General features: G+C 51.4%; 1 protein-coding gene across 1 annotated transcript in view; it reads left to right on the forward strand.

Moving 5' to 3' along the window:
• The window catches only part of PDHX (pyruvate dehydrogenase complex component X), a 69,820-nt gene that overhangs the window by 25,272 nt on the left and 28,256 nt on the right, over positions 1–16,292 (forward strand). The window contains exons 4-5 of the mRNA XM_075326529.1: positions 11,329–11,503; positions 11,791–11,938. Coding sequence (XP_075182644.1) covers positions 11,329–11,503; positions 11,791–11,938 — 323 coding nt within the window. The remainder of the gene's footprint in view (positions 1–11,328; positions 11,504–11,790; positions 11,939–16,292) is intronic.

Genomic DNA, 16,292 nt, shown 5'->3' on the forward strand with positions numbered 1-16,292 from the left:
GAGCGTCTCCTTTCTCTCTCGGTCCTGTCTGGTCTGCAGGTCCCTCATTATACAGAGCGTCTCCTTTCTCTCTTGGTCCTGTCTGGTCTGCAGGTTCCTCATTATACAGAGCGTCTCCTTTCTCTCTCGGTCCTGTCTGGTCTGCAGGTCCCTCATTATACAGAGCGTCTCCTTTCTCTCTCGGTCCTGTCTGGTCTGCAGGTCCCTCATTATACAGAGCGTCTCCTTTCTCTCTCGGTCCTGTCTGGTCTGCAGGTCCCTCATTATACAGAGCGTCTCCTTTCTCTCTCGGTCCTGTCTGGTCCGCAGGTCCCTCATTATACAGAGCGTCTCCTTTCTCTCTCGGTCCTGTCTGTTCTGCAGGTCCCTCATTATACAGAGCGTCTCCTTTCTCTCTCGGTCCTGTCTGGTCTGCAGGTCCCTCATTATACAGAGCGTCTCCTTTTTCTCTCGGTCCTGTCTGGTCTGCAGGTTCCTCATTATACAGAGCGTCTCCTTTCTCTCTCGGTCCTGTCTGGTCTGCAGGTCCCTCATTATACAGAGCGTCTCCTTTCTCTCTCGGTCCTGTGTGGTCCGCAGGTCCCTCATTATACAGAGCGTCTCCTTTCTCTCTCGGTCCTGTCTGGTCTGCAGGTCCCTCATTATACAGAGCGTCTCCTTTCTCTCTCGGTCCTGTCTGGTCTGCAGGTCCCTCATTATACAGAGCGTCTCCTTTCTCTCTCGGTCCTGTCTGGTCTGCAGGTTCCTCATTATACAGAGCGTCTCCTTTCTCTCTCGGTCCTGTCTGGTCCTCAGGTCCCTCATTATACAGAGCGTCTCCTTTCTCGGTCCTGTCTGGTCTGCAGGTCCCTCATTATACAGAGCGTCTCCTTTCTCTCTCGGTCCTGTCTGGTCTGCAGGTCCCTCATTATACAGAGCGTCTCCTTTCTCTCTCGGTCCTGTCTGGTCCGCAGGTCCCTCATTATACAGAGCGTCTCCTTTCTCTCTCGGTCCTGTCTGGTCCGCAGGTCCCTCATTATACAGAGCGTCTCCTTTCTCGGTCCTGTCTGGTCTGCAGGTCCCTCATTATACAGAGCGTCTCCTTTCTCTCTCGGTCCTGTCTGGTCTGCAGGTCCCTCATTATACAGAGCGTCTCCTTTCTCTCTTGGTCCTGTCTGGTCTGCAGGTCCCTCATTATACAGAGCGTCTCCTTTCTCTCTCGGTCCTGTCTGGTCCGCAGGTTCCTCATTATACAGAGCGTCTCCTTTCTCTCTCGGTCCTGTCTGGTCCGCAGGTCCCTCATTATACAGAGCGTCTCCTTTCTCTCTCGGTCCTGTCTGGTCTGCAGGTCCCTCATTATACAGAGCGTCTCCTTTCTCTCTCGGTCCTGTCTGGTCCGCAGGTTCCTCATTATACAGAGCGTCTCCTTTCTCTCTCGGTCCTGTCTGGTCCGCAGGTCCCTCATTATACAGAGCGTCTCCTTTCTCTCTTGGACCCGTCTGGTCCTCAGGTCCCTCATTATACAGAGCGTCTCCTTTCTCTCTCGGTCCTGTCTGGTCCGCAGGTCCCTCATTATACAGAGCGTCTCCTTTCTCTCTTGGACCCATCTGGTCCTCAGGTCCCTCATTATACAGAGCGTCTCCTTTCTCTCTCGGTCCTGTCTGGTCCTCAGGTCCCTCATTATACAGAGCGTCTCCTTTCTCTCTCGGTCCTGTCTGGTCCGCAGGTCCCTCATTATACAGAGCGTCTCCTTTCTCTCTCGGTCCTGTCTGGTCCGCAGGTCCCTCATTATACAGAGCGTCTCTTTTCTCTCTCGGTCCTGTCTGGTCTGCAGGTCCCTCATTATACAGAGCGTCTCCTTTCTCTCTCGGTCCTGTCCGGTCCGCAGGTCCCTCATTATACAGAGCGTCTCCTTTCTCTCTCGGTCCTGTCTGGTCTGCAGGTTCCTCATTATAGAGAGCGTCTCCTTTCTCTCTCGGTCCTGTCCGGTCTGCAGGTCCCTCATTATACAGAGCGTCTCCTTTCTCTCTCGGTCCTGTCCGGTCTGCAGGTCCCTCATTATACAGAGCGTCTCCTTTCTCTCTCGGTCCTGTCTGGTCTGCAGGTCCCTCATTATACAGAGCGTCTCCTTTCTCTCTCGGTCCTGTCTGGTCCTCAGGTCCCTCATTATACAGAGCGTCTCCTTTCTCTCTTGGACCCATCTGGTCCTCAGGTCCCTCATTATACAGAGCGTCTCCTTTCTCTCTTGGACTCATCTGGTCCTCAGGTCCCTCATTATACAGAGCGTCTCCTTTCTCTCTCGGTCCTGTCTGGTCTGCAGGTCCCTCATTATACAGAGCGTCTCCTTTCTCTCTTGGTCCTGTCTGGTCTGCGGGTTCCTCATTATACAGAGCGTCTCCTTTCTCTCTCGGTCCTGTCTGGTCTGCAGGTCCCTCATTATACAGAGCGTCTCCTTTCTCTCTCGGTCCTGTCTGGTCTGCAGGTCCCTCATTATACAGAGCGTCTCCTTTCTCTCTCGGTCCTGTCTGGTCTGCAGGTCCCTCATTATACAGAGCGTCTCCTTTCTCTCTCGGTCCTGTCTGGTCTGCAGGTCCCTCATTATACAGAGCGTCTCCTTTCTCTCTCGGTCCTGTCTGTTCTGCAGGTCCCTCATTATACAGAGCGTCTCCTTTCTCTCTCGGTCCTGTCTGGTCTGCAGGTCCCTCATTATACAGAGCGTCTCCTTTCTCTCTCGGTCCTGTCTGGTCTGCAGGTTCCTCATTATACAGAGCGTCTCCTTTCTCTCTCGGTCCTGTCTGGTCTGCAGGTCCCTCATTATACAGAGCGTCTCCTTTCTCTCTCGGTCCTGTGTGGTCCGCAGGTCCCTCATTATACAGAGCGTCTCCTTTCTCTCTCGGTCCTGTCTGGTCTGCAGGTCCCTCATTATACAGAGCGTCTCCTTTCTCTCTCGGTCCTGTCTGGTCTGCAGGTCCCTCATTATACAGAGCGTCTCCTTTCTCTCTCGGTCCTGTCTGGTCTGCAGGTTCCTCATTATACAGAGCGTCTCCTTTCTCTCTCGGTCCTGTCTGGTCCTCAGGTCCCTCATTATACAGAGCGTCTCCTTTCTCGGTCCTGTCTGGTCTGCAGGTCCCTCATTATACAGAGCGTCTCCTTTCTCTCTCGGTCCTGTCTGGTCTGCAGGTCCCTCATTATACAGAGCGTCTCCTTTCTCTCTCGGTCCTGTCTGGTCCGCAGGTCCCTCATTATACAGAGCGTCTCCTTTCTCTCTCGGTCCTGTCTGGTCCGCAGGTCCCTCATTATACAGAGCGTCTCCTTTCTCGGTCCTGTCTGGTCTGCAGGTCCCTCATTATACAGAGCGTCTCCTTTCTCTCTCGGTCCTGTCTGGTCTGCAGGTCCCTCATTATACAGAGCGTCTCCTTTCTCTCTCGGTCCTGTCTGGTCTGCAGGTCCCTCATTATACAGAGCGTCTCCTTTCTCTCTCGGTCCTGTCTGGTCCGCAGGTTCCTCATTATACAGAGCGTCTCCTTTCTCTCTCGGTCCTGTCTGGTCCGCAGGTCCCTCATTATACAGAGCGTCTCCTTTCTCTCTCGGTCCTGTCTGGTCTGCAGGTCCCTCATTATACAGAGCGTCTCCTTTCTCTCTCGGTCCTGTCTGGTCCGCAGGTTCCTCATTATACAGAGCGTCTCCTTTCTCTCTCGGTCCTGTCTGGTCCGCAGGTCCCTCATTATACAGAGCGTCTCCTTTCTCTCTTGGACCCGTCTGGTCCTCAGGTCCCTCATTATACAGAGCGTCTCCTTTCTCTCTCGGTCCTGTCTGGTCCGCAGGTCCCTCATTATACAGAGCGTCTCCTTTCTCTCTTGGACCCATCTGGTCCTCAGGTCCCTCATTATACAGAGCGTCTCCTTTCTCTCTCGATCCTGTCTGGTCCGCAGGTTCCTCATTATACAGAGCGTCTCCTTTCTCTCTCGGTCCTGTCTGGTCCGCAGGTCCCTCATTATACAGAGCGTCTCCTTTCTCTCTCGGTCCTGTCTGGTCCGCAGGTCCCTCATTATACAGAGCGTCTCCTTTCTCTCTCGGTCCTGTCCGGTCTGCAGGTCCCTCATTATACAGAGCGTCTCCTTTCTCTCTCGGTCCTGTCCGGTCCGCAGGTCCCTCATTATACAGAGCGTCTCCTTTCTCTCTCGGTCCTGTCTGGTCTGCAGGTTCCTCATTATAGAGAGCGTCTCCTTTCTCTCTCGGTCCTGTCCGGTCTGCAGGTCCCTCATTATACAGAGCGTCTCCTTTCTCTCTCGGTCCTGTCCGGTCTGCAGGTCCCTCATTATACAGAGCGTCTCCTTTCTCTCTCGGTCCTGTCTGGTCTGCAGGTCCCTCATTATACAGAGCGTCTCCTTTCTCTCTCGGTCCTGTCTGGTCCGCAGGTCCCTCATTATACAGAGCGTCTCCTTTCTCGGTCCTGTCTGGTCCGCAGGTGCCTCATTATACAGAGCGTCTCCTTTCTCTCTCGGTCCTGTCTGGTCCGCAGGTCCCTCATTATACAGAGCGTCTCCTTTCTCTCTCGGTCCTGTCTGGTCTGCAGGTCCCTCATTATACAGAGCGTCTCCTTTCTCTCTCGGTCCTGTCTGGTCTGCAGGTCCCTCATTATACAGAGCGTCTCCTTTCTCTCTCGGTCCTGTCTGGTCCGCAGGTCCCTCATTATACAGAGCGTCTCCTTTCTCTCTCGGTCCTGTCTGGTCTGCAGGTTCCTCATTATACAGAGCGTCTCCTTTCTCTCTCGGTCCTGTCTGGTCCGCAGGTCCCTCATTATACAGAGCATCTCCTTTCTCTCTCGGTCCTGTCTGGTCCGCAGGTCCCTCATTATACAGAGCGTCTCCTTTCTCTCTCGGTCCTGTCTGGTCTGCAGGTCCCTCATTATACAGAGCGTCTCCTTTCTCTCTCGGTCCTGTCCGGTCCTCAGGTCCCTCATTATACAGAGCGTCTCCTTTCTCTCTCGGTGCTGTCTGGTCTGCAGGTCCCTCATTATACAGAGCGTCTCCTTTCTCGGTCCTGTCTGGTCTACAGGTCCCTCATTATACAGAGCGTCTCCTTTCTCTCTCGGTCCTGTCTGGTCTGCAGGTCCTTCATTATACAGAGCGTCTCCTTTCTCTCTCGGTCCTGTCTGGTCTGCAGGTCCCTCATTATACAGAGCGTCTCCTTTCTCTCTCGGTCCTGTCTGGTCCGTAGGTCCCTCATTATACAGAGCGTCTCCTTTCTCTCTCGGTCCTGTCTGGTCTGCAGGTTCCTCATTATACAGAGCGTCTCCTTTCTCTCTCGGTCCTGTCTGGTCTGCAGGTCCCTCATTATACAGAGCGTCTCCTTTCTCTCTCGGTCCTGTCTGGTCTGCAGGTTCCTCATTATACAGAGCGTCTCCTTTCTCTCTCGGTCCTGTCTGGTCTGCAGGTTCCTCATTATACAGAGCGTCTCCTTTCTCTCTCGGTCCTGTCTGGTCCGCAGGTCCCTCATTATACAGAGCGTCTCCTTTCTCTCTCGGTCCTGTCTGGTCTGCAGGTCCCTCATTATACAGAGCGTCTCCTTTCTCTCTCGGTCCTGTCTGGTCCTCAGGTCCCTCATTATACAGAGCGTCTCCTTTCTCTCTCGGTCCTGTCTGGTCTGCAGGTCCCTCATTATACAGAGCGTCTCCTTTCTCTCTCGGTCCTGTCTGGTCTGCAGGTCCCTCATTATACAGAGCGTCTCCTTTCTCTCTCGGTCCTGTCTGGTCTGCAGGTCCCTCATTATACAGAGCGTCTCCTTTTTCTCTCGGTCCTGTCTGGTCCGCAGGTTCCTCATTATACAGAGCGTCTCCTTTCTCTCTCGGTCCTGTCTGGTCCGCAGGTCCCTCATTATACAGAGCGTCTCCTTTCTCTCTCGGTCCTGTCTGGTCCGCAGGTCCCTCATTATACAGAGCGTCTCCTTTCTCTCTCGGTCCTGTCTGGTCCGCAGGTTCCTCATTATACAGAGCGTCTCCTTTCTCTCTCGGTCCTGTCTGGTCCGCAGGTCCCTCATTATACAGAGCGTCTCCTTTCTCTCTCGGTCCTGTCTGGTCCGCAGGTTCCTCATTATACAGAGCGTCTCCTTTCTCTCTCGGTCCTGTCTGGTCCGCAGGTCCCTCATTATACAGAGCGTCTCCTTTCTCTCTCGGTCCTGTCCGGTCTGCAGGTCCCTCATTATACAGAGCGTCTCCTTTCTCTCTCGGTCCTGTCTGGTCTGCAGGTCCCTCATTATACAGAGCGTCTCCTTTCTCTCTCGGTCCTGTCTGGTCTGCAGGTCCCTCATTATACAGAGCGTCTCCTTTCTCTCTCGGTCCTGTCTGGTCCGCAGGTCCCTCATTATACAGAGCGTCTCCTTTCTCTCTCGGTCCTGTCTGGTCCGCAGGTCCCTCATTATACAGAGCGTCTCCTTTCTCTCTCGGTCCTGTCCGGTCTGCAGGTCCCTCATTATACAGAGCGTCTCCTTTCTCTCTCGGTCCTGTCTGGTCTGCAGGTCCCTCATTATACAGAGCGTCTCCTTTCTCTCTCGGTCCTGTCTGGTCTGCAGGTCCCTCATTATACAGAGCGTCTCCTTTCTCTCTCGGTCCTGTCTGGTCCGCAGGTTCCTCATTATACAGAGCGTCTCCTTTCTCTCTCGGTCCTGTCTGGTCCGCAGGTCCCTCATTATACAGAGCGTCTCCTTTCTCTCTCGGTCCTGTCCGGTCTGCAGGTCCCTCATTATACAGAGCGTCTCCTTTCTCTCTCGGTCCTGTCTGGTCCGCAGGTTCCTCATTATACAGAGCGTCTCCTTTCCCTCTCGGTCCTGTCTGGTCTGCAGGTTCCTCATTATACAGAGCGTCTCCTTTCCCTCTCGGTCCTGTCTGGTCTGCAGGTCCCTCATTATACAGAGCGTCTCCTTTCTCTCTCGGTCCTGTCTGGTCCGCAGGTTCCTCATTATACAGAGCGTCTCCTTTCCCTCTCGGTCCTGTCTGGTCTGCAGGTCTCTCATTATACAGAGCGTCTCCTTTCTCTCTCGGTCCTGTCTGGTCTGCAGGTCCCTCATTATACAGAGCGTCTCCTTTCTCTCTCGGTCCTGTCTGGTCCGCAGGTCCCTCATTATACAGAGCCTGTAAGCTTTTTATCTGCTCTGATTTCGATATGAGAAGATATTAATTAGAGGGTTAAATGTGTGTGTGTGGGGGGGGGGGGGGTTAAGAAGCGAATTGCAGAGATTTTTTTCTTACAAAAATGCATAGAAGGAGCAGAGCAAATACCAGAGGGAAGAGGAAAGGTCCAGGACCCCGCGCGGCACACTCATCCGGCATGACAGGGTCGCACCCGGCGTCTCGTTTTCGGTGCATATGACCTGGGGGCTTTGGATGTGGGGGGAGGGGACGGGATAGATTCCGCTTCCGAGCACCTGCCCAGGGCCAGTCATCCCGCACGTGACATCATTAAAGTGACACTGAACCAGCTCCGATCTCCGTAATTACAGGACCCCTCCTCACAGGCGACTAATGACCCTCATGGATGTGCACATTAATAATGCGGGAGTGTGAGGGGGGGATGGGGGTCCTGCAGTCATACTCCCACATCCCAGTAGTAGTGTTGGGTACTGTATATTAGTGGGTGTCGCAGCATGGCACCGTGCAGTAGATGCCTCTGGATGGCACTGTGCAGTAGATGCCGCTGGATGGCACCGTGCAGTAGAGGGCGCTGGATGGCACCGTGCAGTAGAGGGCGCTGGATGGCACCGTGCAGTAGAGGGCGCTGGATGGCACCGTGCAGTAGATGCCTCTGGATGGCACCGTGCAGTAGATGCCGCTGGATGGCACCGTGCAGTAGATGCCGCTGGATGGCACCATGCAGTAGAGGCCGTTGGATGGCACCGTGCAGTAGATGCCTCTGGATGGCACCGTGCAGTAGATGCCGCTGGATGGCACCGTGCAGTAGATGCCGCTGGATGGCACCATGCAGTAGATGCCGCTGGATGGCACCGTGCAGTAGATGCCTCTGGATGGCACCGTGCCGTAGATGCCGCTGGATGGCACTGTGCAGTAGATGCCGCTGGATGGCACCGTGCAGTAGATGCCACTGGATGGCACCGTGCAGTAGATGCCGCTGGATGGCACCGTGCAGTAGATGCCGCTGGATGGTACCGTGCAGTAGATGCCGCTGGATGGTACCGTGCAGTAGATGCCGCTGGATGGCACCGTGCAGTAGATGCCGCTGGATGGCACCATGCAGTAGAGGCCGCTGGATGGCACCGTGCAATAGAGGCCGCTGGATGGCACCGTGCAGTAGATGCCTCTGGATGGCACCGTGCAGTAGATGCCGCTGGATGGCACCGTGCAGTAGATGCCTCTGGATGGCACCGTGCAGTAGATGCCGCTGGATGGCACTGTGCAGTAGATGCCGCTGGATGGCAACGTGCAGTAGATGCCGCTGGATGGCACCGTGCAGTAGAGGCCGCTGGATGGCACCGTGCAGTAGATGCCTCTGGATGGCACCGTGCAGTAGATGCCGCTTGATGGCACCGTGCAGTAGATGCCGCTGGATGGCACCGTGCAGTAGAGGGCGCTGGATGGCACCGTGCAGTAGAGGGCGCTGGATGGCACCGTGCAGTAGAGGGCGCTGGATGGCACCGTGCAGTAGATGCTGCTGGATGGCACCGTGCAGTAGATGCCGCTGGATGGCACCGTGCAGTAGATGCCGCTGGATGGCACCGTGCCGTAGATGCCGCTGGATGGCACCGTGCAGTAGAGGGCGCTGGATGGCACCGTGCAGTAGATGCCTCTGGATGGCACCGTGCAGTAGATGCCGCTGGATGGCACCGTGCAGTAGATGCCGCTGGATGGCACCGTGCAGTAGATACCGCTGGATGGCACCGTGCAGTAGATGCCGCTGGATGGCACCGTGCAGTAGATGCCGCTGGATGGCACCTTGCAGTAGATGCTGCTGGATGGCACCGTGCAGTAGATGCCGCTGGATGGCACCGTGCAGTAGATGCCGCTGGATGGCACCGTGCAGTAGATGCCGCTGGATGGCACCGTGCAGTAGATGCCGCTGGATGGCACCGTGCAGTAGATGCCGCTGGATGGCACCGTGCAGTAGATGCCGCTGGATGGCACCGTGCAGTAGATGCTGCTGGATGGCACCGTGCAGTAGATGCTGCTGGATGGCACCGTGCAGTAGATACCGCTGGATGGCACCGTGCAGTAGATGCCGCTGGATGGCACCGTGCAGTAGATGCCGCTGGATGGCACCGTGCAGTAGATGCTGCTGGATGGCACCGTGCAGTAGATGCTGCTGGATGGCACCGTGCAGTAGATACCGCTGGATGGCACCGTGCAGTAGATGCCTCTGGATGGCACCGTGCAGTAGAGGGCGCTGGATGGCACCGTGCAGTAGAGGCCTCTGGATGGCACCGTGCAGTAGATGCTGCTGGATGGCACCGTGCAGTAGATGCCGCTGGATGGCACCGTGCAGTAGATGCCGCTGGATGGCACCGTGCAGTAGATACCGCTGGATGGCACCGTGCAGTAGATACCGCTGGATGGCACCGTGCAGTAGAGGACGCTGGATGGCACCGTGCAGTAGATGCCTCTGGATGGCACCGTGCAGTAGAGGGCGCTGGATAGCACCGTGCAGTAGATGCCTCTGGATGGCACCGTGCAGTAGAGGGCGCTGGATGGCACCGTGCAGTAGATGCCTCTGGATGGCACCGTGCAGTAGAGGGCGCTGGATGGCACCGTGCAGTAGAGGGCGCTGGGTGGCACCGTGCAGTAGAGGGCGCTGGATGGCACCATGCAGTAGAGGCCGCTGGATGGCACCGTGCAGTAGATGCCGCTGGATGGCACCGTGCAGTAGATGCCGCTGGATGGCACCGTGCAGTAGATGCCTCTGGATGGCACCGTGCAGTAGAGGCCTCTGGATGGCACCGTGCAGTAGAGGCCTCTGGATGGCACCGTGCAGTAGATGCCGCTGGATGGCACCGTGCAGTAGATACCGCTGGATGGCACCGTGCAGTAGATGCCGCTGGATGGCACCGTGCAGTAGATGCGTCTGGATGGCACCGTGCAGTAGATGCCTCTGGATGGCACCGTGCAGTAGAGGGCGCTGGATGGCACCGTGCAGTAGATGCCTCTGGATGGCACCGTGCAGTAGAGGGCGCTGGATGGCACCGTGCAGTAGATGCCTCTGGATGGCACCGTGCAGTAGATGCCTCTGGATGGCACCGTGCAGTAGAGGCCGCTGGATGGCACCGTGCAGTAGAGGCCGCTGGATGGCACCGTGCAGTAGAGGCCGCTGGATGGCACCGTGCAGTAGAGGCCGCTGGATGGCACCGTGCAGTAGAGGCCGCTGGATGGCACCGTGCAGTAGACGCCGCTGGATGGCACCGTGCAGTAGAGGCCGCTGGATGGCACCGTGCAGTAGAGGCCGCTGGATGGCACCGTGCAGTAGAGGCCGCTTCTAATCGGACACTATTATTTGCTTTGATAATGGGTATTTTGCCAGGTTGTGATGTAATATATGGAGCACTGTTGCTCCCGGTAATTATGGTGACTGTATATGATTGCGGTATGGTAACGTTTGTTTGGTAATGTTGGCTCAGTCTCAGCATCGCCACCCTCTATGGCAGCGTCTTACCAGCACCTTGGATTAGATAGCAGTGTGGCACCAGCTTCCCCGCAGATCTAGTGGATCAATCAGACAGATCCCGCCCGTTACCTGCAGACGTGTGTTAATGTGAAGCCGCTGATTCCCTCTGTGCTTGTGTCTCAGCGATGCCCCTGCACTTCTCCCCATCACCTGCAGATGGCAGCGCGATGCAGCGCGGATTCTGCTACATTCAATGATTATTTTACCGTTTGACGCGAAAACGAAGATCTGTAAATAATGGTGCACGTTTATAGACACAGACGGGTACGAAAGGAGAGCACCCCAAAAAATAGCCCTGAGACGTGGGGGGAAGAGGCACAAAACCTGTCTGATGAGATCCAGGAAGAAATCCCGTGTATTGTAGAATGAAAAGTCCCACAAGATCCCTCATTCTGCTCCTGGTGACCATCCCAGCTCCCACTCAGCTTTTCCACAGCCCTGAATGGCACGGCCACTGTTATTAAACGGCAGCATGTAATACCGCATTTCTCCTCTAGTGGTCACTGCAGTGTCCAATGGAAACTGGTTTTTTGAAGGGGGTCTGGACCTCGTATTTAGTGGGCAGGCTTTGCTCAGACATCCCCTTTAATTACCCATTATTACAGGTAGGGACAAGCCGGCTGGCAGGTGTGTAACGGTGTTTTGGTTCCTGCGGCGGTATTAATCAGTGTTGTCTATTATACAGGGATGCGCTACGGGTTGTATCAGAAAAGGGCGAAACGGTGAAAATAGCGGTGCAGCCGTCTCCTGCCACACAACCGGCAAAGGTGGCACCGCAACAGCCCGCGCCTCCAGCAGGGGTTCCCCAACACCGCCCATCAGACCCTCCGATGTCCGTACCTGGAAAGCCCCTCGCTCCGGTAAGGATTTACTGTATTAGTATTCTTTTTGGAAAAGGATGTGCTTTATGGCGTGCTGCAAAACACTTCTACTCGTATGGAGGTGGAAAATAGCAATGATCGACCACACATTAAAAAGTCACAGAACTGTAGTAAATACCCCAAAAATTAAAAACAAACATATTTCTGTTGCCTGATGGCGCATTTTCCTGCCTCGGCCCCGGCCTTGTGCGCGCTGTCCCTTTAAATACCGATTTTGCTGCCGGTGAATATTCTCTATTTAATGCTGTTGTTTTTTTGGCTTCCAGGGAACGTTTACTGAAATACCAACCAGCAACATCCGAAAGGTTATCGCCAAGAGGTTAACAGAGTCTAAATCCACCATCCCGCACGCCTACGCCAGCGCGGACTGCGACCTCGGAGCTGTGCTCAAACTGAGGAAGGATCTGGCTAAAGGTCAGTGAGCCCTCGCCTCCCGGGGATGCCGCCGCAGTCGCTCTGGGTAATGGGCGGTCAGTCACACCGGGGTCTACGCCTGAAAATACTCACCGCACTGAGGGGGCTTCACATCAATAAGAGTTTCTTAAAGTGACCCTGACCCCTGATGAAGGCTTGTGGTGTAATTGCTGCAAAACGGGTGCACTTGTTTATCATAAAAAATCTTGTTCCCTTTCCAGACAATGCGCAGTTTATTAAAATAAAGTGCTGTTCTCATCTTCCCCAGGTCCATCGGTGGGTCTCTGTCGCTGCTTCCGGTGTCCGGCATTGGCTGAGACCACAGCGCAGCAGCCAATCAGTGCTCTCAGCGGCTCTGAAGCGGACACTCCTTCTCACTATTTGGCTGTCTAAGTGATTCCAGCACTGTAGTCAATGCCAGACACCCAGAACAGCGACTGAGACTCATTGATGGACCAGGGGAAGGTGAGAAGAGCTTTTTTTTCTTTTTGTTTTTTTTTTTTAACAAGTTTAAGCCTTAGCACATCATTGCCTGAAAGGGGACAACCCCTTTAAGAAACCTTGGATGGGGTCAGGATAAGCTACAACCCCCATCGTGAGCTAGGCAGACATCCAGAACAGCGCCTGAGACTCCTTGATAGACGGACCAGGGGAAGGTGAGAAGAGCTTTTTTTCTTTTTTTTAACAAGCTTAAGCTTTAGCACATCTTTGCCTGAAAGGGGACAACCCCTTTAAGAAACCTTGGATAGGGTCCGGATAAACTACAACCCCCATCGTGAGCTAGGCAGCCGATGGCAGACACCCAAAACAGCAACTGAGACTCATTGATGGACCTGGGGAAGGTGAGAAGAACTTTTTTTTTTTTTAGAAGCTTAAGCCTTAGCAAATCATTACCTGAAAGGTGAAAACCCCTTTAAGAAACCTTGGATGGTGTCAGGATAAACTACAACCCTCATCATGATTTAGAGGAGGCATTCAAGCCGAAATTGCTCTTTTTTTCTTTTTTTTTTTTTGCAGCCTTTTGTAATGCGGAGCAGATTCCTTCAGGGTCCACTTCCAAAAAGTGACGGCTACTTCTTTCTTTTCTTTTTTTTAAAAGCTTCTTAGAAGAAAAAAAAGGATTTTTCAAAATTCTGCCCCCCTTTTTTTTTCTTCTGTGTTTCTGGCCGTCGGGCTACTGACTGCAGCAGCAGCTCCCCCCTCCCCCCACGTCAGTGTCAGCAATAGATCATCAACTGTCTGATATGTGACATTAGAAATACTCTGGGATATATGAGTCAGTATTCTGTGGAAGGGTCGCTGCTCCACCCCGGGCCCCCACCCGTGTGGTTTTGTAACATGCCGCCATAAAGTCATTTTCGGCTAGACTTCCCCTTTAAGAAAAAGTTTCCCCAACTGTTGCAAAAAGGGAAAATGTACATTTTTCTTTAGCAACTAAAATCTGGAATTGGGTCACTTCTCCTTTAAAGGGGCGACTGCACGAGGGGTTAATATTAATACAGATTTGCCTCTATACATTGTAGATTATTCCGTAAGAAAAAAAAAATCCATCAGATTAATAAAAATAGGTCCGTTTAATGTGGATGTCTAATCCGTGCGTTCAGCTCAGGGCACGACCTCGCTGCTAATGGAAGCTTTAACCCCCCCGGCTCCAGCTATTTTCCCATCTACACCACGGATTCGGTCACCGATGATGGGACGGAGCCAAAGTTCCCAGACTCCGTGGAGCTGAGCGGTGTAATTACAGGCGGGATAGCGGAAACTGCCGGAAAATCTTATTCCGACGGTAGAGGGAAAACACATTCTCCAACGGTGAGGCATCGGATTAGAACGTGCGGCGTCCTCCCTGGATTACAGCACCACGAAATTTAAAGGGATTGTCAAGGCTTGGGGTGCAAGTCTGCAGTCAGTGTATGTGATGGCAGGCTTGTGAATCCTCACTGTGTGCAGTGTGCGGATTCTTCAGGGGCACGTAACCACAAGTATGTGATTTGTGTTCATACAGTCACATGCCAACTAGACGTGTGCTGTGTTGTGCAATACAAGTAACACGTCTAGTCGGAATGTGGCCGGAAGTGTGAAACTCGCAAACCGCCCTCTCCCAACACTGGAGAATCCTGACAGTCTGCACATTGTGAGGATTTAACAGTCTGCAGTCACATAGAGCGACTGCCAACTTGTACGCCAAGGCCTTTAAAGGGACTGAAGACTGATTGTTAGGTCATCAGTATCAGATCAGTGAAGGTCCAAAACCTGGTTTCCCCACAGCTCTGGGATGTTCACAGTATAAGGAGCCAGACATTACAGCGCCAAACACATGTAGTGGCCATTCTTTGTATTGCAGCTCGGCTCCTATTGAAGTGAATGTTGTCTGAGCTCCAGTACCAAGAATGACCACTAGTCGTTTCAGCTCCATACTGTGCGTCCTTCAATAATGCCATTTATCAATTTTAACTGGACTTTCTTTAATCTGATCAGAATAAAATGTTATTATTATTATTATATGTATTTGTTGTTGTATGTATTTTATTATTATATGTATTTATTATTACTATTATTATTATTATTATTATTACTATTATTATTATTGTATTTTTTATTATTGTATTTTTTATTATAATAATAATAAATACATATAATAAAATACATCTAACAAAGACATATAATATGTATTATATGTATTTTATTATTATATGTATTATTATTATTATTATTATTATTACTATTATTATTATTGTATTTTTTATTATTGTATTTTATTATTATTATTATTATTATTATTATTATTATTATTATTATTATTATTATTATATGTATTTGTTATATGTATTTTATTATATGTATTATTATTATTATTATACTATTATTATTGCATTTTTTATAATTATTATTGTATTTTTATTATTATTATCATCATTATTATTATATTTTATTTTTATAGATTTTTTTAATTTTTTATTTTTAGTATTTTTGTATTTTATTTTACTTTTGTTTTCTACGTTTTGTTTTCTTTTGAGATCATTACTTTTTTTTTTTTTTTTTAAATCTTAAATGCATGTATTTTAGGCCCAAACTAATTTTTGCAATTGGCTTTCTTTCACAATTTTTGCATCATTTTGGCTTTTACTGGCTTATTGTTTCCCTGCACATTCATCTTTGATGTGGTCTGTTGTCATAAATCAGGCGAGAGGAGCTCTGAAAAGGACAGATAAGAGTTACAAACTCTGCATATAGTTGTGTTGCCTGTCAGGAATCGGGGAAAGCAGGGTGACCATTTACAGGGTCAATGTAGATAATAATCTCAAGTGGGTTGTCACCCCTTACTAGACCCCTAAAATCTGCCATGTTGTGCAGATATACCCGGTCGCCCAATAGAAGATGAACTATATTACAAGCTCCAAATATTTTACCAGGTTCATTAACCATTCAGGACACCGGGAAAGTTCTCCGAAACCTGGCATGACGGCATTTAAAGGGGTATTACCACTTTAAACAGTTATAGTATATCCAGATGTAACTTCGCCTCTGGGGTCTGATGTAGGGATCTGGCTGCACATGTGTGACCTGCATCTTGTGGGATTTCTTGGGATATGATAAAAATGATTTCAGGAAATGCCCCTTTAAGTCATCAATATCTGATAAGCAACTTTTGAAACTCTAGAAATAAATGGTGAGAGCGGCACCTTTTCATTCTTGACAGCATGTGACTAGAACCCGTTTTGCTGGGGCCTGCGACTCCCTGAGACCCCTATAAAGGGTTATTCCCGATTTTGGATAGCACTTTTGCAATTTACTGCTTATTAAAATTTGCAGCCGTTCTTGAGATATTAACAAGTATGTTTACAGCTCGTTGCCTAGGAGACCGACCACCACTGCTGTCTAGCTTGTAAGCTCTGCGCCACAGCTAGCCGAGATTGGAAGGTGACAGCTCGCTCCAGTGATCCTGATCAGCTTCTAAACAGCGCTTACAAACTCTAAAAAAAAGAGCTTGTAAACTCTGCGCATGTTCCAATGTCTAGGAGCGGTGGTCGGTCTCCAAGGGAACAAGCTGTAAACAAAAGGAAAGTGTTAATATCGCTAGAGCGGTTGGAAATTTTAATAAGCAGCAAAATGGATTGTATATACAAGCTCTATCTAACAATATACATATGTGAAGATGTAGGCAGGCTTGTCCCTCACATTATAGGCTGGTCTCATACCAGTTGTCATCCAGAAACAGAAGCCGAGCGGAACAAGGGGCTTGTGTGCGGTACTCGCTCTTTAAGATGTCATTACTGGTGATTGAAGACCCTCTGGCGACTCCTACTGAACAGTCCCCGGGGCTCTGCCAGCTCCTCCGGTCATGTATCTGCGC

This window comes from Anomaloglossus baeobatrachus, chromosome 10, assembly GCF_048569485.1.
Source record: "Anomaloglossus baeobatrachus isolate aAnoBae1 chromosome 10, aAnoBae1.hap1, whole genome shotgun sequence".
Taxonomy (NCBI): domain Eukaryota; kingdom Metazoa; phylum Chordata; class Amphibia; order Anura; family Aromobatidae; genus Anomaloglossus; species Anomaloglossus baeobatrachus.